At 33.4% G+C, this 26,081-nt stretch overlaps 2 protein-coding genes across 2 annotated transcripts; both read right to left on the bottom strand.

The window, feature by feature from the left end:
• Window positions 1-258: 258 nt before the first annotated feature.
• Window positions 259-4,259, bottom strand: LOC149788752 (galectin-4-like). The gene is made up of 5 exons (XM_089975770.1): window positions 4,246-4,259; window positions 2,974-3,060; window positions 2,309-2,391; window positions 1,364-1,568; window positions 259-914 (listed from the first exon to the last, which is right to left on the bottom strand). The coding sequence occupies exons 2-5, from the start codon at window positions 2,995-2,997 to the stop codon at window positions 801-803; spliced, it is 426 nt and encodes a 141-aa protein (XP_089831896.1). The 5' UTR covers window positions 2,998-3,060; window positions 4,246-4,259; the 3' UTR covers window positions 259-800.
• A 12,832-nt stretch (window positions 4,260-17,091) lies between these two features.
• LOC149788751 (galectin-9-like) lies at window positions 17,092-21,089 on the bottom strand. The gene is made up of 5 exons (XM_089975769.1): window positions 21,076-21,089; window positions 19,776-19,846; window positions 19,112-19,194; window positions 18,167-18,371; window positions 17,092-17,717 (listed from the first exon to the last, which is right to left on the bottom strand). The coding sequence occupies exons 2-5, from the start codon at window positions 19,797-19,799 to the stop codon at window positions 17,604-17,606; spliced, it is 426 nt and encodes a 141-aa protein (XP_089831895.1). The 5' UTR covers window positions 19,800-19,846; window positions 21,076-21,089; the 3' UTR covers window positions 17,092-17,603.
• Window positions 21,090-26,081: the final 4,992 nt, after the last annotated feature.

The raw sequence follows: 26,081 nt of genomic DNA, 5'->3' as shown, positions 1-26,081 counted from the left end.
ACTACTCGTGGTCCATACGTTACAACCGTTTAAGAAAATGTTATTATTTACTTTTCCCTTGGGGTCCTTGGAAGAGGGTGCAAAGTGTCAGATGTGCAGTAATTGAAGTTAGATTAATAACATTATTTCCACAAGATAGGTAATAGGCAAATGAGAGAAACATACATGAATGTAATGTTGAATAGAAAATGTAAATGGATAAACAGAGAGAAATACAAAATCCATAATTAGGGTTAAAATACAAAGTAAGTATGGAACAAACTGAAGAAACAAGCTTTAATTTTGCGATACAGATAGATTTTAATACAATAAAGAAAGCAAAACTACAATTATAGTCATAAAGTTTACAGCCAGTTTAGCTTCAAAGGATCATTTCTTCCATGACAAAGATAGGTAAATATGTTTTCATCTGCACTTTCAAACGTGTTTATTAACATGAGTAGCATAATTTGCAAGTTAAAATATTGCAACAGAGTGTTAACCTAGATTTTCGTACATCTCGAAGAGAAAAGTAAGGTAAAAGTCCTTGCTTTCATGAACTGTTGTTCATATAAATCATGTTCATTTTCCATTTTTCTTCATAATCTCAAAGATATAATCCACTCATGTATTGTTCGGCTTTGCACACATTCTTTGTCCTTTTCTTGATTTCAACATTCAAGCTAATATCTTTATCAAAGAAATATTATAGATAAAACTGTATTCAGTGAGCAAGATCTGATTAAAATAGAGAGATTAATACAGCGTGTTTGGTAAAACCTGCAAGTAGCGTGAAGGTAAATCAGCCATTATTTAGAGAATTACATGACTTGAACCTCTGCAAGGAATACATCACCCTCAACAGCAAGCGTATCCACAAATTGTATAGGTAATTGGTGAAGAAACCGAGTGATTTCTATACCATTTACCTCAACCTGCAAAAAATGACATTTTCAAATAGTTATTCAGGTACAATCCATTAAACACCTAGAATAGAGTTGTACTATCTAAAACACAAATTGATATCCAAACAGATATATACACAATAACAACAAAACACGAACCTTTGATTTGACAAAAGACGGGATTGAAGCACAGAAACATATTAAAGCTCTAAAGTAATACTAAATGCAACTCTTCGTAAAAGTGTTCATTGTATGCTTGTGTATTGTACGATTACATAAATATTGTTTTTACTTCTTAGAAAATGATAGAGAAATATTTTTAAGTTAGTATAAACGATTATGTGATATTAAAGGTGATCGAAATTAAGTTTTCTCCAGTTTATGTAAGATTAAATTCTAACCATAATTAATACAATTTAGGAGAAGAGGTTGTTTGTTTACAAAGAAGAAATTTAGAATTTTGCAAACATGTATATTACCGTGTACATGTCGTTATCCACTAGGAACTCAATGGTGAACTGCTCTGTTTCAGAGAAAGGGAAGTTAGAAATTCTATTTTCTGAACCCCATTCACCGTACTTCTTGAAGTTGGTGACGATAACACGAATCCCGAAACGGACATCAAAATGGAATGCGATATTTTCCGGAGAAGAAAGTTTCCCCTTTTGGAAATTAAAGGTGAACCTGAAAAATCAAATTTCAAAGGAAAACATTCCTCTTAGAAACAAAATTCATATAAGTATCTTAAAAAAATATTACAGCTGAAATGTTAAAGTTCATGTAGATTTTAGGTTCGTTCAGTCCAGACGTCCATGTAAATCTCTTGCCCATTTTGTGCTGAACGCATTGTCGTCATATATATTGACAAATTTGAACTGTGTCTCCTTCATTATATTGTAAGGTATTTACCTCATTAGTCTTAGAGTTTGCCACTGTAGACTGTGAAAATGCAAAGATAAGCACGTAATACTTCACATCAACATAAGAAATATTTCAAAACGTTATGTTAAACTTTGTCACAACAGTAGTATTTGTAAATTGGTTGACGCTGTTTTAAGCTTCCCTCAGAATATTGGCATTGTTTATAACAGTAGAGTAATTTATTATTTGCTGTCTGATGACACCATCTTATTTGTTTTTCAACGTTGTAGTATACATTTTCTATCGTTGTTTTAAAATAGACATCCAAAAGACATTTGAATAATAATGTCTCAAATCAGACATGATATTACTACCATTATGTGTTGCCTCTGCTAATTTAACTACTGCAAGCTTTTTGTATAAATTTAATTTAGATCTTGGGACCTTTGGTAAATATATAACTTTTTAAATCAATCTCTTCATACGGTAAGTATCAAATGCTAATTGTTAATTGTTAGAATGGCTCCCAATATATTTGGGACTTTAGTCTGCTCTTCATCTACCTTTTGACTCCTGCGATTGCTCGTGCTTTGATTACGAACTTTTTCTGGTCCTTCAGGTTCACGTCAATTTTGAAAGGAACTGGCTGTAATGATAAATCAAACACGTTTTGTGACAGGAGGTATAAAATACCTGGCATTGCGTACCGCGGTATATTCACTGATGTACTGTAAATTGTGATGTTCTTAAGATACGTTTCGATTCATGCTTCAATTATACCGCTAATTTTATTCGAAGTGCATATACCTGAATACCTAAGCCTCCTAATTAGGACCACAAGTAAATTGACGTACATAATTACCTGTCTTTCTTCTGTTTTATACAAATTTAGCTATTCAGATTTTTAGAAACAGCCCTGTTAGCAGTCGGCTTTGTTTAACATTGATAATTGTGACTGCTTTTGTCGAATAAAAGAACGTACTCTAGACGGTCAATATCGCGTCAAGGGGAAGAACTTCTAGAAAACTCTAATTTGTGAATATGGTAATATGATTTATCTGCCATACAGAAAAAAGAAATGTTTTCATTAAATGATGCGCTTCGAAAAATAAAAATTATTTAATAGGTAATAAAGCTGGTTCATTGTAACAAAAGTTTGGAACGTGGTAAAGTGCTGTACACCCTTTCAAACGACCCTGTGTCTAACATTATATTGATTTTAACTTACCGGATCGATGTAGATCTTAGACATTTTCAGTGGATGGAATTCCTTTTGTCCTTTTAATGGTAAACAAGTCTCTAAAGAGAAATTAAACTGAAATATACTGAAAGAAATGTCATCTTTTTTCTTTTATGCCTCGTTCCGTTATTCGTCTTTTGTTGCATTTAAAATATGGCTCTAAACATTTGCAGATGTTCCCATTTATATATCAGTTGAACCAATAATTGAGGCCTTGAACAGACGAGACCTATTTTTTGTTCATATGAGGAATATATTGTTCTAATTCCTGATTACGTTTAACACTTTGCTCCAATCTATGTATGTAAATGAAGCGAGACACATCATATTTTGAAAGATTGTAATGTATTGCATATGTAACCGACATCCTTGGCTTCAAAATCGAAATGATGGGAAGCCTTGCATCAACTTGTGATGTATATTTATTGAAATATTATTAACTTTTTACAACTAAAAAATATAAGTAGATCGAATTTTGGAGTCTTGTTTAAATGATGAATCTGACTTGATTGGCGAGAATTTTGATTTAATCTCGCTGAGGCACATTGCTTTAGTTAACGTTTGCAGCGGATGTCAATAATAATTGCATTCCTTAGATACGCTTCACATAGTGTAACGTAGTGAAACGTTTGTTTTCGCTTATGAAATGATAACAATGAAACGTACAGTACAGATATGTGAGATAGAGATATACCACAACCACTGTGAGAATGAGTGCATGGCGTACTCGGCCGTTGACGTAAATATGCGATCTGGATGGAATTGGTTGTACCCAAGTAGGTGAACACTATTTGATTGTATTATTATCAAGTTACATTTTGTTATATGTGTAAATCATTTACATGCCTAGAAGCAATCAAAACTGTGATTGGCATGTGCCTCAGGATTCCTGTTCCAGTATTTAAGGTCATAGCTAGGAACGCAATTGTATTTAACGAAATTTTTTACAACTGAGAATTGAATACTCTTGCATAGAGAAAATGGATTCTACAATTTCTGTATTAATTACTAAAAAGAAAGAGAAGAATATATATATATATATATATATATATATATATATATATATATAACTGCCTGATTCAATTTAAAAGTTGCATTCAAAAACTATTATTGCAGAAACAATTAAGGTGTAAAAGAATGAACCCAATATACTTGCGATTTAAAATATATGATAATATTCTACATATATCATCAATGGTTCCAATATCTTATGGTAGTTTAAAGAAATAAAAATTCAAATATAACAAACAATCTACTCACCAAACTTGAGCCGTATTTAGCAACACTTTGCTCGTTTAATCGATGTTTCTCATTTATATACCTGTGGCTGCACAACACCCACTCAAATAGGTGGACGTGTACTTCTTTTGGAATGTTTGACCTCAACTCCCACTTATGCGATTTTAAATAATAAACAGGATGTACTTTTATTCTTGTCGAATGTACTTTCACGTCATATACAAGATGTACTTTTCATTCTTTTAAATGTTTGGAAATCTTTGGCATGCATTTTAATATTTTTGTTTTCAAAACTTGCAATAATTTTAAGGGTTTCAAATAGAGTCGTGATGTATGCATTGGTGCATGTATTGCTCGGCTTATGTAAGGTATTGCAGATGTTTCTAGTTAATTGCATTTCGAATTCGTCATCGCCTTTCGTCAATAAGTATCTAATAATGTTTATTTACAAATTCATAGTGTCAAAGACTTGCAAATATATGTTTCAAATAAGGTAATTGAATGCTAAATGGTTCTCATGAGTTAAAACAACCAATCGATAACAGGCCATTATAGTCTTTACAAAATTTAATTTCTTTGCAGTTTTCTTAAAATGTAGTATGCCCAGTCATTTGTTGTTTTTATCGAAAAAAGGTTACCACGATCAGTGACAGCTATTGCAGAATGAATATAGTACATCATATAAGTACAAATGCACAGCATATAATGAAGTTTGCACAGCATATAAGTACAAATGCACAGCATATAATGAAGTTTGCAAATCATAAGTACAGATGCACAGCATATAATGCAGTTTGCACAGCATATAAGTACAAAAGCACAGCATATAATGAAGTTTGCACATCATATAAGTACAAAAGCACAGCATGTAAAGAAGTTTGCCCATCGTATAAGTACAAAAGCACAGCATATAATAAATATTCTCATCTGAAGACAGCTCTTGCGTTCCATACAAAATGATATCAGTTTGGCTTTTATGAGAAACACAATTACTGGACAGGAGGACACGAAGGCTAGCATATTTCAGATATCAATGTCAGTTTGTTGAAATCCAGTTAACTGTAATTGCTACAAAGAGAAACCTGTTGATATGTGATTCTGCAGCTGTTCCCCTGTAGCTGTGCAGGGTCACCTGGATGTGGACTTTTCAGAATTAGATTTTGAAAACATTTTAGCACAATTAAGCAAAAACAATTGGGGAAGACATATATATATATATATATATATATATATATATATATATATATATATATATATATATATATATGATATTTATATATATGACCCAATTAGATGTTCTGCCACACTTTGTAACACTTTGTACTTGAACATGCTATCTTATAACAATTCCAAGTACAAGAAATTCACAATATTCTGTCTATATCATTATTGGCTATGTATGTATATATGTAAATGTGCTGTAGCTGTGCATGGGAAACACTATATGTATGTATGTATGTATGTATGTATGTATGAATGTATGTATGTATTTATGTATGTATGTATGGATGTACTTGTGTTTATGCATGTATGTATGTATGTATGACTGACTGACTGACTGACTTTATTTCCTCTAAAAAAGAGATTACATCAGAATAAACAAATTCATGATAATACAAGATCATAAAATAACACAGAAAATTGACAAAAATACAATAGTAATACTGTGTCAGCTACCGTGTTGACAAAACGAAATATCTCAATGCCTGCAATTATGCAAATCTGCAGTCATTTGGCGGAGCAAAGCACTAATCTTTTAACAGTTGCTTGATGATGATAATATTTCGAAAAGTTAATACGTCTATAGTGTTATGTGCTTAACATTAAGTTCGAGATAGTAACGAAAATGAAATGAAAAACTTATAACAGTGTAATTCTATATGTAGTTTTTTTCTTCATATGACGCCTGTATTTATGCATATATATACTTGTTTGCGCGTATGCGTGCGTGCATGCATTTATCTATGACTGACTGTCTAAATGACTTAGTTACCTCTTCAGAAAGAGTATATCAGGTTGCTAAGATACATATTATACATATCATAAGATTATGAGACACATCATAGACGAGAACGCAATCATAATATATAAATCGTCAACTAATGCATTTACAAAATGAGATATATAAATGCGGAAAACCATATAGAAATCTCTTGGAAATAAACATAAACAAATACATAAACAAATACATAAACACACACACAAACAGCTGTCATACAACAAAATTTGCCGATTTGACAAGAAGACTTTGGCCTTTAATTGTTTATATTTAATGTTAATTTACTACTTACTTTTAATATCATGTTAGGGCATGTTAGTTGATAGTAGGGCACACAATTTATTGTAGAATGAAGCTATGCTGTTTGCGATCACCAACATGAGCCTATCTGATACGTCATCGTCAATAGACGACATGCAGTCAACCCTGCTTCCAAGAAGTGTCTCCAACAATATATCGTCTTCTTGATTGAATAAGTTAACCCCGTCTCTCACTTCTAAAGAGTCAATCACTCTCTCAAAGAAAACGTTTCGTTCCTCAAGCAGCATTTCGCAGCCTAAAATAAGATGCTTCGCTCTGTCGTCAGTCTCTTTTCCACAGAGTTTGCATACCATAACTTTACCAACAGGCATGATATATAGTTTCATTACTTCAGAGAGAGGCCATAACATGGATGGAAATTTACGCCCAAGAAACCATATATTACTTGGTTTTAAGTCCAAATGAATGTTTCTGAAGTGAATTAAATCACCCCTTAGTTCCATATTTGCTTTCCAGGTAGTTTCTTCATGGTTTTGAACAATATCAATAATATGTCGATTCCAGGTGAGATTTTCTTCAGTTTGTACTCTTTCTGCATAGTCTAAAAGAACACTTCCCATACCATATTTTTTAGTTATTCTGTCAATATCAGGTATAAATCCCGTCTGTTTTAGCGGGTTGTTCAGATACTGACATAGGCGCATAATGAAAATCTTTTTCCAGATAAAATTCCAATCGCCCTTACACAATCGGTTGAAAAAGAGCAATTTCATCCTATCTATGTATGCTTCCATTGACCAGAGTCCTAAGGTACTACTCGTTGCCTCCGTAGGCGAATATTTATCGAAAGCTTGCATACGTCGCGCTGCATATCTCTGGCATAACTCAAGTTCTTCTATATTCGAGTTTGTGATACCTGACCATAGTTCACATCCATATAGGACCGAAGGTAGACTAATTCTTTTCCAAATCTTCAGACTTGTTAGAGGGTTCATTCCTCCATCTCTGATACCAATAAAATATAAAGAGTTTAACAAGTGTTTGCCTTTATCACATGCCTCTTTTATCGCGTCGTTTGGTTTTAAGTTGTATTTTAGAGGTATGCCGGCATACTTCTTACTTTTGACTGCCGGAATTGGAGATTTGTCGAGCATAAAAGAAGGTATACCAGTCGTTCTTTTGTTAGTAAACAAGATGGTGCAACTTTTATCTGCATTATATCTTAATCTCCACCTTTTCGCATAGTCGTAAATTGTATCAAGCAGCTGTTGCATTGAATGATGCTAGTTAGACATTACAGTTGTGTCATCTGCTAATAAGACACAAGGCAGGTGGAGATCGACAAGATTTAGACCTCGCAAAGTGTGATCTAATTCCGTGATCAAATCATCTATCATTACAAGAAAGAACCATGCAGACAAGATACGGCCCTGTCCTACACCCTGCCTAATATCGACGCGTTTGGACAGCTTGCCCGCATATAAAACAGAGCTTGTTACTCTCTCAAACGAATCTTTCATGATGCGCCACCACGTCTTCCCTTTGACGCCAAGTCTGTACAACTTGTAGAATAACCCGTTATGCCAAACTGTGTTGAAGGCTTTAGCATTATCAAGAAATGTAGCATAGACAGGAGTATTTTTATCTAAATAGTAGCATACAGATTCTTTGATACAGAACGCTGTCGTGATACTACCGCAATTATTTCTAAAACCCTGTTGCAATGGATTTGGAAAAGAAATCTGCTTAGAAAATATAAGTAGTCTACTATATATAATTTGTTCTAGAACTTTCTGAAGCACTGGAATTACAGTTATGTCGCGGTAATTATTCATATCTAATTTGTTCTTTCCCCCTCCTTTGACTATTGGTATAACCAAACCTTGTTTAAAGTGGCACGGGTATTTCTCGGCCTCGTACACTTTTGTGAATATAATTTCAAGTAATTGTACACTGCTTGGAGGATCCGCAAACAGTAAATGCTCAGCAACAATACCGTCGTGGCCACATGCCTTATCTTTATTGAGAGAGCTACTTGCACTACTGATTTCTTCTCTAGTGGGGATTTTATCAACAAGTTCATCAAAGTGTGAATAGGTTTCTTTAGTTTGTTTTCTGACCTCTGCTAAGACCTTCTGGTAATGATTTTCATCGTACAGATAAGTATTGTCAGGCACTGATAAACTGGAAAAATGATTTGCCCATAACTCTCTAATAAAGTTGTGATCGCGTACAATTTTTCCGTTTGATTCGATTTCGTGAATGTAATCGCGTTTATTTCTTTTATTCCTTATAAACTTACAGAAAGTAGAAATATCGAGCTCTGCAGCCTTTTCAAGCTCACTAAATTGTTCTCTATCGTATATTTCTTTAGCTTTCAATAATTCTTTTGCAAACAATTTCTTCGCTTTCTTATAGTTCGCATATGATATATATTCCCAGCCTCTTGGCCTACCATTAGAAATCCATACCCTGCGTTTCAGCCGCATTTCCGTGTGAAACTTTTTTACGTTTAATAGTTTCCAATAGGGGTTAGCGTAGGGGCAAAACCTCTTTATGGGGAGAAACCTAGAAGCTGCTTCATGTAAAATCTTTACCGTGTCTTGAATAATAATTTCAATATCGACATTCGTCGCTAGCTCTGCTTTATGCATTTGCGCTAACAATTCATTGCGTGTTGCTTCCTTATATCTATTTATTTGTTCTGCTGAGGCCTTCTTCCAATTTATGGAATGAATGATATGCTCGTCAGCCATTGTTGCCTTATGTCCTAAGGGTTCAACTCTATTTTTACAGGAAGATGATCTGAAATGTTCAAAGGATGATCATCTATTATTTCTGCCTTAACCACTAAACCGAATTTACCTTTTTGCAATAGTATATGGTCTATCAAAGATTTTGATTTGCCATCGGTTGAGAAAAAAGTAAAATCTGGCCCTTCACAAATGGATTGACTATTAACAGATATTAAATGCCTATCGCTCAGAAACTTTTCCAGAATAGTGCCTCTAGCGTTTGATGTTAGACAATTTGCTTTGGAGCTAAACAGTGAACTTAGCTGACCACTGAAGTCTCCGGCAAGTACGGGAATGCCTTGTTTGCATAAAATATCAAACTGATCCTTTAGTTCTTCTATTGTTTCGGAGTACCTTTCAATAGGAAAATTGGTTGATGGCAAAAGTGCCCCGAATATAAAATATTTAAGTCTTTCGTTACATTTTACCTCTATCCCTAAAACTCTGTCACTGCCAGCGCTCGACAAGGAATTCACGCGGAATGATTTCCTATAAAGGATTGCTATTCCCCCGAACCCAGTATGCCTTAGCCTTTCTTCGAAATTACTGCTAGCCTTTTGTCAGAGCGTGCGAATGATTTAAAATCTGGATGTATATTATCTAGGAAATTGAGCTGCTCCGGGAGAAGCCAATACTCAGTAAGTACAGCAACATCTACCTCATTTAGCAAAGAATACAAGTAAGGTGACCCGTACATGACTCCTTTTACGTTCCACGTCAACAAACGAAATGTATGACTAGACATTAGCTGACTTAACGAAAAATAGATTTTCAACACAAGTATTGCAAAGACTATATAGCAATTTACCATAATATACGTATTTTACTTACTGCTCCTTTATTTATTTACGCCAGTACTGCTTGGTGTCCTTATCACCATAATCGTCATACCATTCTCTTGCCCATACAAAATTTGGCCAAAAACCTTCCTCTAAAACTTTCTCAAAGTCTAACTTATCTACCGTGATTAAAACAGTAACTTGATGCCAAAAACCTTGTTGGTGTTGAATAGGTATAGGAAAATGTTAATGTCTTTGTGTATGAACTAAATTCGATGATGAAAATTACATATTATTATATATTACATACGACCATTACAGACCACGTTAAATGGATGACAACTAATGGAGAAGGTTTGTGGTACAATCATACGACGAATATGGCTTATAATGATCACGTGTGAATAGTGTTAAATGTTTGCATATGGTCTGGTGCACAATTTCATCAAATGCTTATAAATCACCTTAGCTAACAGTATAATTTGTAATTCAAATACAATCTCATGAACATGTTATTATACCTTTTAATTGTACAATCCTTTAATGTCCGCATTGTTTTGCTTTGTTATGGAATGGATGACGAACGATTCAGGCCATTTCCTTTTTCCTAAGACAAACGAGCAACCAAACCAAAATTTCTTCTTCGACTTCTTGCCGGAATCATCGCTGATTATTATTATTATTATTATTATTATTATTATTATTATTATTTACATCTAAACAGCCTCATGCTTACATATATATATTGTTTGTAATTCAATACAATCTTATTAAAATGTTATTCAGCCCTTTTAATTGTACAATCCGTCCATGTCCATATTCATTTATTTTTGAATGGAATAGATGACGAATGAATAAGGCCATTTCCTTTTCCTAAAGAGAAACAAATAGGCAAACCAAGTATGTTTTTCTTCTTCTCACAATCATCGTTTTTATTATCATTATTTACTTCTGTACAACTTTAGCCCTTGCTTATCTAGAGTGCTCATCGATACTAACATTTCTGATCGATATCATCACTCATGTACAAATATGTCTTACTGATTATTATGAAGGACTACCAAAATTTAATTCCTTTTACAAAATAGATAAATTAAAGTCCAATCAGGTGACATACTTGGTATTTTATTTCCTGTGGAACGCGTCCATGCCAAGGCATACAACCAAACCAGCATGTATCTTTACCATGCATTCAGTTCGAAATTACAAATAAACAGTATATATAAAGTGGCAAGGTAAGCCCATGTTATCCTGGGCCTGACATATATAAAACGGCAAGGCATGCCAATGTAATCCTAGACCTTACATATATATATATATAGCTTGCCCTTACATATATAAAAGGGCAAGTTAGACCCATATTGTATAATTTTGCCTGACATATAAAGGAGCAAGGTATGACCTTGTTAAGAGGTTAGCAAAATCGTGCCAAATAATACAAATTAAAGATAGAAATTAATGATATTATTTTTTGTATGTGGGACATGTATTTATTCATAGACACGAAAATAAGGGAATAAAGCCTCAAAACCTGCAAAGCAAAATCTATAAACTTAAGATAATCGACCTTCCGAATTGATAGAATGTTAAATATTTCTTCTTATACGATATTACCACTTGAATATTTCATGATAGTGATACATCTGCAAGGGTATTGCTTTGTATATTTGATTTAATTTATATTTGATTGAATTTAATTGTTTGTAAATTTTAAAATCTTTCTAAATTTTTTAATTTCATTATATGTCAAAATAATGTAATTTTGTTTACTAGAAATTTGATATTTTCCAGAAATTAGTTTGATCTTTATTCTGAAATTCAAACATCGGAATATTATTGACTGTGGAATACAAAAGATCTGTAGAAGACACACGCCATACTGACTACAGAATACATCATCGCCTTTCATTTTGGATTCTTCATCTGATCTCGAACTTCAATTCATAAGAACGATTCATTAATAGGACTTAGAAAATTTGATTCGTGGATTAATTTTGGATTGTCTTTGGATTTGATTCTTAAAACCGTAGTTCTTATTTATTTATTTTTTCTTCTTCTTTTTCACATCTTTTCCAGAGAAACAAATTATTTGTTAAATGTTTCAAAGCTTGTTGTTTACACTATTTCTTTCGTTACTGTTTATTCGAGCCTAAACACGTACCATAAAAGTATTTGAACGGTATATCTCTTCAAACACACACACACACACACACACACACACACTGCTAGTCATGAAATCCAAAAGAAATAAAGCAATAAAAATTAATCTCATAAAGCTGTAAACATTTATTTTGATTGTACAATGAATGTCTCATGCACGTGTTTAAAACTAGGAATACAACTCATCTACCATGCAAGTTTTGTACATACAAAGATGTCAGGAACAGAACAGTACTTTGAAGCAAACAGAATCAGCACGTCTTATTTCCTTACTTTCTCTGTAGAGTTAATGTAGTGCCACTTAATATAAACAAATCAATAAATAATCTAATTTAAAAAATTAAAATAAATAATAACAAAACTTATTATTAATAATGTAATTAAGTCTTGCAGATTTTGATGTTTGGCCTAGTTGTCATCATCCAGACTAATGATGTAACAAACTAATTGGGATTTTCCACAGGAGGTCAATACCAACTATTTTACAATATTTTCCGTATGTGACTGCACTACAAACTAGAGAGGACTGTTCTTGAACTGTGACCTTATTTTGTTTCAGCAGAAAATATCTTACATACAGTTTGGGTGCCTACTGGCATTGCACACCCACCCCCGAATCTCATGGACTTGATACGCCACTTTGCTCATTGAATCAAATGCAATTGGAAGTTTTGAGTAATATAACAATATCCAATATTTGACAAAGTAACATTCCCTTTACACACTCAAGGAAGATGATTGGTATTTGATAATACATTTTGGTCATAATATTTGACTAAATATATGGGCAGTCATGTACAACGTGGTAGCAATAAAGATGTAAAATTGATCAAGGGATGATTGCAGATGAGGTAGTGTGTAATATACCATATTTGCAAATTATTTGTTGCCCTCACCCCTAGTAGGAGAGGGTTTATAGTTTTCTCTTATTATTTGGCAACACTAGGGTTGTCATATATTTCCTCATATCGATTTCGATGTACAATGTATCAATGAATCCATTGAAGAAGGAATGTTTTGGCAATTATAATCCAATTATATTATCTTTTCTTAATCATTTTCCACACTGAAAATCCTACACAATATTACAGCGGACAATCCGTTAATATTCCTATTTGTTCCTAAAACATGACCTGCTTATATAGTCTAGACAAAACATCCTGTAGTGGTAATTACGCAATTACTTCATTATGAATATAATGAGAGAGCAGGTACAACGTTTTGTGCTGGCTTCAACGCCAAATTGAATACTTTATTGGCTATGTCATGCAAACGAATTGGAAACTAGGTGTATTTCCCAAAGACACATCGAGGCATCCAACTCAGGCTGGCATGGACAGGTTTCGAACCCGCTAACCTTGGAATACGTATCCGACGCTCAACCACCTTTACCATTTTGAACATCTTATCAAACTTTAAGCTTGATGCTGTACAACCATAAAATCTTTGCCTTACACTGGCCTATTTTCGAGACCAATTAAGTTCCTTTTTTCTCTTAGGTCATACATATGTAGCCGATGTAACGTGTGATTTGGTTTGATTTCACTTGTTCTTCTTTACCTAATTTACTTTTTTTAAATTCTGGAGATGTGGACCTTCTATTAGCTAAAGTCTGGATTCTTACAAACTTGTCTTTCTTATTTTATTTTTTGAATTTTTTTTATTAGGTATAGTTAGCTCTATTTATTGCCCATGTAACATAATTGTAAGTATGGTTTACGGTTTAAGCTTATTTGATATTTTCTTGTCTGTAACACTGCATTTGATTTTTCTACATTATTTCAAATTTTCTTGCTAATTTCACTCGATTGTAATGTTTTCTTTTATGCTTTTAGAGCAAATATTGGTGTATTTCTTGTATTCATTTAACCGCCAGTCCATCTCTAAGTCTCATTGACCTTCACCTTACCGTATATACCATATTAATGTAATTATTGTAGACACTTCACCTACATTTCGTAAAATGCTCGTCCCGTTCTAAATACCAATGATAATGGTATTGCTGTAATTTTATCTTACAACGCTTTCACTAGAGCAGTGAGGGTTCCCTTTACGATTTTCATTTTGTTTTAATGGTAATTTTTATCGGTTACGTGTCTCTCAACTGAGAAACAGGACTATCGGATTCGCGGTGCCCGAAACGTTAGCATGCCAGACGTTCCAGTCAAACGTTCGAGGGTTTAAAACCTGACAAGACCAGTTAGTGTTGTTCGGGCAAGAGACTTTAGTCCAATTATCTCGGCACTATATATCATTTCAGGTGTTGATATTCCTCCGAAGCACAACAAAACATATCGGATGATGGTACGTTATGTGGTGCATATTTCAGTTCATCAGACGTCGAATTAAAATTTACGTTGGTCCCTTCCTAACATACTCACACGATCATTACCCAATGTAGAATCTAGGTTACTGGTAATTACTGTTAGGTATGACAGACCAGACATTTAACCCGTGATACAGATGATTAGTGCATCCTTTTCGCATATCAGCAGCACATCGGTAGCGTGTAAATTTGGCGAGCCCTGTTCAAAACATAAGGCATCGGCTATTTTATTTAAACACTCCGCGCTCGGAGAAGAGGACGTAACCTGCATTTTTACATGAGGCAAAGAGGCTGCTTATTCAAATTATGTTTTATTTTATAAAGAACAGAAACTGTTGATTTTGTGTTACATTAGGTTTCACATTAAAACATAAGACGAAAATGAAAGTGATAAAATCTGTATGTAATTAGTACAAACAGCTGAGACAAAATGAAGGGTAAAATGCAGATATAGTTAGAGGAGCAAAAGCAACACGTCCATGTATATAGACTGATAGATTAAAGGATAGTTACTTCGAGGAATACAATATAGCTAGATGTTTCAAAAGAAATTCATCCGATTGAGTTATTGTTGCCTCCTTAAACAAGCTTACTTGTCTCTTCAACTACCTAAAAAATTATAAAGCTAGAAAGCTTGTGACGACATATTGATGCTAACATCAGAGTGATCTGAAAACTTTTATTTTCTCAATATACTTCACAATTATCAACTAGTCACCTGACATCATCTTGCATTTTCATAATCGTTGGTAAGACGAGATAAAGGAATGATTCGAGAACTTATTTTACGCATTTTATTATTTGACAAACATTTATAATGTATTGCTCTCATGGAATTGGTTCATAAATGATATAAACGCCACTCTCGGGGGATCAATATGCAGAATGTCGATCAATAAATTATGTTAATCATGAATCCTGTTGTAGTACCCCCACCTTTTTCTACTTACGATTTGAATATGTTTTTCTACAGTGTTGAGATGTTGAAATTTTTTGAAAATCTTTTAATCCTGTAGGAAGAGGAATAATATAATGTTCCAGATTGGGCCAAATTCCATTGTAACATGTTCTGACAAAAATATGTTTAAATTAAGAGGAATTTCATATATTTAAAAATATTTCACATCGATTTGGTCAGCAGTACACTGGTTTGTTTAAATGAAAAATATATCTACTATTTACGTTTCTATGAAATCCATATTACGAAGTTTTGCTGTTAAAATGAATAATTGGCGAACTACTTAAGCGTTTGAAACTACGTCGTTAAACAATATGAAAATAAAATTAGAAACTGCTTTAGTTGCTCCTAATGGGACAAGAGTAATTCGACAATGAATGCCAAAAAGTCATCATTGAAACAAAGTAATGAATATAATAAAAGTTATATTCCATCGCATGGGTCAGGAGGGCTCGAATAATAATTGAATGGGATTGCTGTCTGCAAATTGGTGTACGTAAAAAAGGTTCGTTAAGTTCGATGAGTTGGCAATTTTAAAGCAAAAATGATCCCAATCGTTTTCTGTGGTTGTCATAGCAATTGCAAAATATTGTTATGTTCATATCTTGTTTATTACCAATTGTTTGATCTACGTTATTTATATATTCCTCAATGATTCAAATGTAATTTACACCCACATACAGAAATATTTAAATGCAAGGTTACCTTGAAACTGAAAGACTTTTATTTTGGAGTGTTTTAACCCTTTTTTCTGTAATATTTTATAGGTGTGAAAGGGACATGTTTGGATAAAAGTGATAAAGCATTATAAACGCCTCGTACGTGTATGTACCGATCCAGTCTGTAGCCACACCGATATCCATCGTTTGTGAATCGCTAGGTCTTTAGACATCAACAACCCCAGCAGTGGCCTTCCAAACATATTGTACACGGCGTCTTGCGGTCCATACAATCATTAGTCGTCATCGGCAACGAATGCTATTAATGACCAGAACGATTTATTTTCTTCCGTTATTCTGATCATAAATCGCTTTAATATTTGCTTCAATTACAGCTCCATAATTTAAATCAATTTATCAAACTTTTGCTCGAAGTATTACAATAAGCAACACCATACAAATAAGATCGAGATTTGCTATATTGTTAGAATAAATTACCCTGTTGAGACGAAATATATAGATAGGAAACATTGCTGAAAAAGTAAGTTTTTATTCCCTTCCTTTAAGTGGGAATATTATGAAACTCAATGTCTTTTCATTCAGTTGTGATTACCTTTTCAACTAACAGCTGAGTGAAAATACACTACTCGTGGTCCATACGTTACAACCGTTTAAGAAAATGTTATTATTTACTTTTCCCTTGGGGTCCTTGGAAGAGGGTGCAAAGTGTCAGATGTGCAGTAATTGAAGTTAGATTAATAACATTATTTCCACAAGATAGGTAATAGGCAAATGAGAGAAACATACATGAATGTAATGTTGAATAGAAAATGTAAATGGATAAACAGAGAGAAATACAAAATCCATAATTAGGGTTAAAATACAAAGTAAGTATGGAACAAACTGAAGAAACAAGCTTTAATTTTGCGATACAGATATATTTTAATACAATAAAGAAAGCAAAACTACAATTATAGTCATAAAGTTTACAGCCAGTTTAGCTTCAAAGGATCATTTCTTCCATGACAAAGATAGGTAAATATGTTTTCATCTGCACTTTCAAACGTGTTTATTAACATGAGTAGCATAATTTGCAAGTTAAAATATTGCAACAGAGTGTTAACCTAGATTTTCGTACATCTCGAAGAGAAAAGTTAGGTAAAAGTCCTTGCTTTCATGAACTGTTGTTCATATAAAACATGTTCATTTTCCATTTTTCCTCATAATCTCAAAGATATAATCCACTCATGTATTGTTCGGCTTTGCACACATTCTTTGTCCTTTTCTTGATTTCAACATTCAAGCTAATATCTTTATCAAAGAAATATTATAGATAAAACTGTATTCAGTGAGCAAGATCTGATTAAAATAGAGAGATTAATACAGCGTGTTTGGTAAAACCTGCAAGTAACGTGAATGTAAATCAGCCATTATTTAGAGAATTACATGACTTGAACCTCTGCAAGGAACACATCACCCTCAACAGCAAGCGTGTCCACAAATTGTATAGGTAACTGGTGAAGAAACCGAGTGATTTCTATACTATTTACCTCAACCTGCAAAAAATGACATTTTCAAATAGTTATTCAGGTAGAATCCATTAAACACCTAGAACAGAGTTGTACTATCTAAAACACAAATTGATATCCAAACAGATATATACACAATAACAACAAAACACGAACCTTTGATTTGACAAAAGACGGGATTGAAGCACAGAAACATATTAAAGCTCTAAAGTAATACTAAATGCAACTCTTCGTAAAAGTGTTCATCGTATGTTTGTGTATTGTACGATTACATAAATATTGTTTTTATTTCTTATAAAATGATAGAGAAATATTTTTAAGTTAGTATAAACGATTATGTGATATTAAAGGTGATCGAAATTAAGTTTTCTCCAGTTTATGTAGGATGAAATTCTAACCATAATTAATACAATTTAGGAGAAGAGGTTGTTTGTTTATAAAGAAGAAATTTAGAATTTTGCAAACATGTATATTACCGTGAACATGTCGTTATCCACTAGGACCTCAATGGTGAACTGCTCTGTTTCAGAGAAAGGGAAGTTAGAAATTCTTTTTTCTGAACCCCATTCACCGTCCTTCTTGTAGTTGGTGTGGACAACATGCCTATCGAAACGGACATCAAAATGGAATGCGATATTTTCCGGAGAAGAAAGTTTCCCCTTTTGGAAATTAAAGGTGAACCTGAAAAATCAAATTTCAAAGGAAAACATTCCTCTTAGAAACAAAATTCATATAAGTGTCTTAAAAAAATATTACAGCTGAAATGTTAAAGTTCATGTAGATTTTAGGTTCGTTCAGTCCAGACGTCCATGCAAATCTCTTGCCCATTTTGTGCTGAACGCATTGTCGTCATATATATTGACAAATTTGTACTGTGTCTCCTTCATTATATTGTAAGGTATTTACCTCATTAGTCTTAGAGTTTGCCACTGTAGACTGAGAAAATGCAAAGATAAGCACGTAATACTTCACATCAACATAAGAAATATTTCAAAACGTTATGTTAAACTTTGTCACAACAGTAGTATTTGTAAATTGGTTGACGCTGTTTTAAGCTTCCCTCAGAATATTGGCATTGTTTATAACAGTAGAGTAATTTATTATTTGCTGTCTGATGACACCATCTTATTTGTTTTTCAACGTTGTAGTATACATTTTCTATCGTTGTTTTAAAATAGACATCCAAAAGACATCTGAATAATAACGTCTCAAATCAGACATGATATTACTACCATTATGTTTTGTTTCTGCTAATTTAACTAGTGCAAGCTTTTTGTATAAATTTAATTTAGATCTTGGGACCTTTGGTAAATATATAACTTTTTAAATCAATCTCTTCATACGGTAAGTATCAAATGCTAATTGTTAATTGTTAGAATTGCTCCCAATATATTTGGGACTTTAGTCTGCTCTTCATCTACCTTTTGACTCCTGCGAGTGCTCGTGCTTTGATTATGAACTTTTTCTGGTCCGTCAGGTTCACGTCAATTTTGAAAGGAACTGGCTGTAATGATAAATCAAACACGTTTTGTGACAGGAGGTATAAAATACCTGGCATTGCGTACCGCGGTATATTCACTGATGTACTGTAAATTGTGATGTTCTTAAGATACGTTTCGATTCATGCTTCAATTATACCGCTAATTTTATTCGAAGTGCATATACCTGAATACCTAAGCCTCCTAATTAGGACCACAAGTAAATTGACGTACATAATTACCTGTCTTTCTTCTGTTTTATACAAATTTAGCTATTCAGATTTTTAGAAACAGCCCTGTTAGCAGTCGGCTTTGTTTAACATTGATAATTGTGACTGCTTTTGTCGAATAAAAGAACGTACTCTAGACGGTCAATATCGCGTCAAGGGGAAGAACTTCTAGAAAACTCTAATTTGTGAATATGGTAATATGATTTATCTGCCATACAAAAAAAGAAATGTTTTCATTAAATGATGCGCTTCGAAAAATAAAAATTATTTAATAGGTAATAAAGCTGGTTCATTGTAACAAAAGTTTGGAACGTGGTAAAGTGCTGTACACCCTTTCAAACGACCCTGTGTCTAACATTATATTGATTTTAACTTACCGGATCGATGTAGATCTTAGACATTTTCAGTGGATGGAATTCCTTTTGTCCTTTTAATGGTAAACAAGTCTCTAAAGAGAAATTAAACTGAAATATACTGAAAGAAATGTCATCTTTTTTCTGTTATGCCTCGTTCCGTTATTCGTCTTTTGTTGCATTTAAAATATGGCTCTAAACATTTGCAGATGTTCCCATTTATATATCAGTTGAACCAATAATTGAGGCTTTGAACAGACGAGACCTATTTTTTGTTCATATGAGGAATATATTGTTCTAATTCCTGATTACGTTTAACACTTTGCTCCAATCTATGTATGTAAATGAAGCGAGACACATCATATTTTGAAAGATTGTAATGTATTGCATATGTAACCGACATCCTTGGCTTCAAAATCGAAATGATGGGAAGCCTTGCATCAACTTGTGATGTATATTTATTGAAATATTATTAACTTTTTACAACTAAAATATATAAGTAGATCGAATTTTGGAGTCTTGTTTAAATGATAAATCTGACTTGATTGGCGAGAATTTTGATTTAATCTCGCTGAGGCACATTGCTTTAGTTAACGTTTGCAGCGGATGTCAATAATAATTGCATTCCTTAGATACGCTTCACATAGTGTAACGTAGTGAAACGTTTGTTTTCGCTTATGAAATGATAACAATGAAACATACAGTACAGATATGTGAGATAGAGATATACCATAACCACTGTGAGAATGAGTGCATGGCGTACTCGGCCGTTGACGTAAATATGCGATCTGGATGGAATTGGTTGTACCCAAGTAGGTGAACACTATTTGATTGTATTATTATCAAGTTACATTTTGTTATATGTGTAAATCATTTACATGCCTAGAAGCAATCAAAACTGTGATTGGCATGTGCCTCAGGATTCCTGTTCCAGTATTTAAGGTCATAGTTAGGAACGCAATTGTATTTAACGAAATTTTTTACAACTGAGAATTGAATACTCTTGCATAGAGAAAATGGATTCTACAATTTCTGTATTAATTACTAAAGAGAAAGAGATGAATATATATATATATATATATATATATATATATATATATATATATATATATATATATATATATATATATATAACTGCCTGATTCAATTTAAAAGTTGCATTCGAAAACTATTATTGCAGAAACAATTAAGGTGTAAAAGAATGAACCCAATATACTTGCGATTTAAAATATATGATAATATTCTACATATATCATCAATGGTTCCAATATCTTATGGTAGTTTAAAGAAATAAAAATTCAAATATAACAAACAATCTACTCACCAAACTTGAGCCGTATTTAGCAACACTTTGCTCGTTTAATCGATGTTTCTCATTTATATACCTGTGGCTGCACAACACCCACTCAAATAGGTGGACGTGTACTTCTTTTGGAATGTTTGACCTCAACTCCCACTTATGCGATTTTAAATAATAAACAGGATGTACGTTTATTCTTGTCGAATGTACTTTCACGTCATATACAAGATGTACTTTTCATTCTTTTAAATGTTTAGAAATCTTTGGCATGCATTTTAATATTTTTGTTTTCAAAACTTGCAATAATTTTAAGGGTTTCAAATAGAGTCGTGATGTATGCATTGGTGCATGTATTGCTCGGCTTATGTAAGGTATTGCAGATGTTTCTAGTTAATTGCATTTCGAATTCGTCATCGCCTTTCGTCAATAAGTATCTAATAATGTTTATTTATAAATTCATAGTGTCAAAGACTTGCAAATATATGTTTCAAATAAGGTAATTGAATGCTAAATGGTTCTCATGAGTTAAAACAACCAATCGATAACAGGCCATTATAGTCTTTACAAAATTTAATTTCTTTGCAGTTTTCTTAAAATGTAGTATGCCCAGTCATTTGTTGTTTTTATCGAAAAAAGGTTACCACGATCAGTGACAGCTATTGCAGAATGAATATAGTACATCATATAAGTACAAATGCACAGCATATAATGAAGTTTGCACAGCATATAAGTACAAATGCACAGCATATAATGAAGTTTGCAAATCATAAGTACAGATGCACAGCATATAATGCAGTTTGCACATCATATAAGTACAAAAGCACAGCATATAATGAAGTTTGCACATCATATAAGTACAAAAGCACAGCATGTAAAGAAGTTTGCCCATCGTATAAGTACAAAAGCACAGCATATAATAAATATTCTCATCTGAAGACAGCTCTTGCGTTCCATACAAAATGATATCAGTTTGGCTTTTATGAGAAACACAGTTACTGGACAGGAGGACACGAAGGCTAGCATATTTCAGATATCAATGTCAGTTTGTTGAAATCCAGTTAACTGTAATTGCTACAAAGAGAAACCTGTTGATATGTGATTCTGCAGCTGTTCCCCTGTAGCTGTGCAGGGTCACCTGGATGTGGACTTTTCAGAATTAGATTTTGAAAACATTTTAGCACAATTAAGCAAAATCAATTGGGGAAGACATATATATATATATATATATATATATATATATATATGATATTTATATATATGACCCAATTAGATGTTCTGCCACACTTTGTAACACTTTGTACTTGAACATGCTATCTTATAACAATTCCAAGTACAAGAAATTCACAATATTCTGTCTATATCATTATTGGCTATGTATGTATATATGTAAATGTGCTGTAGCTGTGCATGGGAAACACTATATGTATGTATGTATGTATGTATGTATGTATGTATGTATGAATGTATGTATGTATTTATGTATGTATGTATGGATGTACTTGTGTTTATGTATGTATGTATGTATGTATGTATGTATGACTGACTGACTGACTGACTTTATTTCCTCTAAAAAAGAGATTACATCAGAATAAACAAATTCATGATAATACAAGATCATAAAATAACACAGAAAATTGACAAAAATACAATAGTAATACTGTGTCAGCTACCGTGTTGACAAAACGAAATATCTCAATGCCTGCAATTATGCAAATCTGCAGTCATTTGGCGGAGCAAAGCACTAATCTTTTAACAGTTGCTTGATGATGATAATATTTCGAAAAGTTAATACGTCTATAGTGTTATGTGCTTAACATTAAGTTCGAGATAGTAACGAAAATGAAATGAAAAACTTATAACAGTGTAATTCTATATGTAGTTTTTTTTCTTCATATGACGCATGTATTTATGCATATATATACTTGTTTGCGCGTATGCGTGCGTGCATGCATTTATCTATGACTGACTGTCTAAATGACTTAGTTACCTCTTCAAAAAGAGTATATCAGGTTGCTAAGATACATATTATACATATCATAAGATTATGAGACACATCATAGACGAGAACGCAATCATAATATATAAATCGTCAACTAATGCATTTACAAAATGAGATATATAAATGCGGAAAACCATATAGAAATCTCTTGGAAATAAACATAAACAAATACATAAACACACACACAAACAGCTGTCATAGAACAAAATTTGCCGATTTGACAAGAAGACTTTGGCCTTTAATTGTTTATATTTAATGTTAATTTACTACTTACTTTTAATATCATGTTAGGGCATGTTAGTTGATAGTAGGGCACACAATTAATTGTAGAATGAAGCTATGCTGTTTGCGGTCACCAACATGAGCCTATCTGATACGTCATCGTCAATAGACGACATGCAGTCAACCCTGCTTCCAAGAAGTGTCTCCAACAATATATCGTCTTCTTGATTGAATAAGCTAACCCCGTCTCTCACTTCTAAAGAGTCAATCACTCTCTCAAAGAAAACGTTTCGTTCCTCAAGCAGCATTTCGCAGCCTAAAATAAGATGCTTCGCTCTGTCGTCAGTCTCTTTTCCACAGAGTTTGCATACCATAACTTTACCAACAGGCATGATATATAGTTTCATTACTTCAGAGAGAGGCCATAACATGGATGGAAATTTACGCCCAAGAAACCATATATTACTTGGTTTTAAGTCCAAATGAATGTTTCTGAAGTGAATTAAATCACCCCTTAGTTCCATATTTGCTTTCCAGGTAGTTTCTTCATGGTTTTGAATAATATCAATAATATGTCGATTCCAGGTGAGATTTTCTTCAGTTTGTACTCTTTCTGCATAGTCTAAAAGAACACTTCCCATACCATATTTTTTAGTTATTCTGTCAATATCAGGTATAAATCCCGTCTGTTTTAGCGGGTTGTTCAGATACTGACATAGGCGCATAATGAAAATCTTTTTCCAGATAAAATTCCAATCGCCCTTACACAATCGGTTGAAAAAGAGCAATTTCATCCTATCTATGTATGCTTCCATTGACCAGAGTCCTAAGGTACTACTCGTTGCCTCCGTAGGCGAATATTTATCGAAAGCTTGCATACGTCGCGCTGCATATCTCTGGCATAACTCAAGTTCTTCTATATTCGAGTTTGTGATACCTGACCATAGTTCACATCCATATAGGACCGAAGGTAGACTAATTCTTTTCCAAATCTTCAGACTTGTTAGAGGGTTCATTCCTCCATCTCTGATACCAATAAAATATAAAGAGTTTAACAAGTGTTTGCCTTTATCACATGCTTCTTTTATCGCGTCGTTTGGTTTTAAGTTGTATTTTAGAGGTATGCCGGCATACTTCTTACTTTTGACTGCCGGAATTGGAGATTTGTCGAGCATAAAAGAAGGTATACCAGTCGTTCTTTTGTTAGTAAACAAGATGGTGCAACTTTTATCTGCATTATATCTTAATCTCCACCTTTTCGCATAGTCGTAAATTGTATCAAGCAGCTGTTGCATTGAATGATGCTAGTTAGACATTACAGTTGTGTCATCTGCTAATAAGACACAAGGCAGGTGGAGATCGACAAGATTTAGACCTCGCAAAGTGTGATCTAATTCCGTGATCAAATCATCTATCATTACAAGAAAGAACCATGCAGACAAGATACGGCCCTGTCCTACACCCTGCCTAATATCGACGCGTTTGGACAGCTTGCCCGCATATAAAACAGAGCTTGTTACTCTCTCAAACGAATCTTTCATGATGTGCCACCACGTCTTCCCTTTGATGCCAAGTCTGTACAACTTGTAGAATAACCCGTTATGCCAAACTGTGTTGAAGGCTTTAGCATTATCAAGAAATGTAGCATAGACAGGAGTATTTTATACTACCGCAATTATTTCTAAAACCCTGTTGCAATGGATTTGGAAAAGAAATCTGCTTAGAAAATATAAGTAGTCTACTATATATAATTTGTTCTAGAACTTTCTGAAGCACTGGAATTATAGTTATATCGCGGTAATTATTCATATCTAATTTGTTCTTTCCCCCTCCTTTGAATATTGGTATAACCAAACCTTGTTTAAAGTGGCACGGGTACTTCTCGGCCTCGTACACTTTTGTGAATATAATTTCAAGTAATTGTACACTGCTTGGAGGATCCGCAAACAGTAAATGCTCAGCAACAATACCGTCGTGGCCACATACCTTATCTTTATTGAGAGAGCTACTTGCACTACTGATTTCTTCTCTAGTGGGGATTTTATCAACAAGTTCATCAAAGTGTGAATAGGTTTCTTTAGTTTGTTTTCTGACCTCTGCTAAGACCTTCTGGTAATGATTTTCATCGTACAGATTAGTATTGTCAGGCACTGATAAACTGGAAAAATGATTTGCCCATAACTCTCTAATAAAGTTGTGATCGCGTACAATTTTTCCGTTTGATTCGATTTCGTGAATGCAATCGCGTTTATTTCTTTTATTCCGTATAAACTTACAGAAAGTAGAAATATCGAGCTCTGCAGCCTTTTCAAGCTCACTAAATTGTTCTCTATCGTATATTTCTTTAGCTTTCAATAATTCTTTTGCAAACAATTTCTTCGCTTTCTTATAGTTCGCATATGATATATATTCCCAGCCTCTTGGCCTACCATTAGAAATCTATGCCCTGCGTTTCAGCCGCATTTCCGTGTGAAACTTTTTTACGTTTAATAGTTTCCAATAGGGGTTAGCGTATGGGCAAAACCTCTTTATGGGGAGAAACCTAGAAGCTGCTTCATGTAAAATCTTTACCGTGTCTTGAATAATAATTTCAATATCGACATTCGTCGCTAGCTCTGCTTTATGCATTTGCGCTAACAATTCATTGCGTGTTGCTTCCTTATATCTATTTATTTGTTCTGCTGAGGCCTTCTTCCAATTTATGGAATGAATGATATGCTCGTCAGCCATTGTTGCCTTATGTCCTAAGGGTTCAACTCTGTTTTTACAGGAAGATGATCTGAAATGTTCAAAGGATGATCATCTATTA

Source organism: Sinohyriopsis cumingii, chromosome 11 (assembly GCF_028554795.1).
Source record: "Sinohyriopsis cumingii isolate HCF-2022 chromosome 11, ASM2855479v2, whole genome shotgun sequence".
Taxonomy (NCBI): domain Eukaryota; kingdom Metazoa; phylum Mollusca; class Bivalvia; order Unionida; family Unionidae; genus Sinohyriopsis; species Sinohyriopsis cumingii.
Note: the sequence above shows the minus strand (reverse complement) of the source record. Positions and strands in the feature narration are given on the sequence as shown.

What these genes read in the sequence shown, in the direction of transcription:
- LOC149788751 (XM_089975769.1), bottom strand. Translation starts at nt 19,799, where the DNA reads ATGTCTAAGATCTACATCGATCCG. An exon ending in CTAAGATCTACATCGATCCG is followed by an intron (nt 19,195 to 19,775) that starts GTAAGTTAAAAT and finishes TTATCATTACAG; the next exon opens with CCAGTTCCTTTCAAAATTGA. An exon ending in TGGATAACGACATGTTCACG is followed by an intron (nt 17,718 to 18,166) that starts GTAATATACATG and finishes CATTTTTTGCAG; the next exon opens with GTTGAGGTAAATAGTATAGA.
- LOC149788752 (XM_089975770.1), bottom strand. Translation starts at nt 2,997, where the DNA reads ATGTCTAAGATCTACATCGATCCG. An exon ending in GCAATCGCAGGAGTCAAAAG is followed by an intron (nt 1,569 to 2,308) that starts GTAGATGAAGAG and finishes TTGATTTTTCAG; the next exon opens with GTTCACCTTTAATTTCCAAA. An exon ending in TGGATAACGACATGTACACG is followed by an intron (nt 915 to 1,363) that starts GTAATATACATG and finishes CATTTTTTGCAG; the next exon opens with GTTGAGGTAAATGGTATAGA.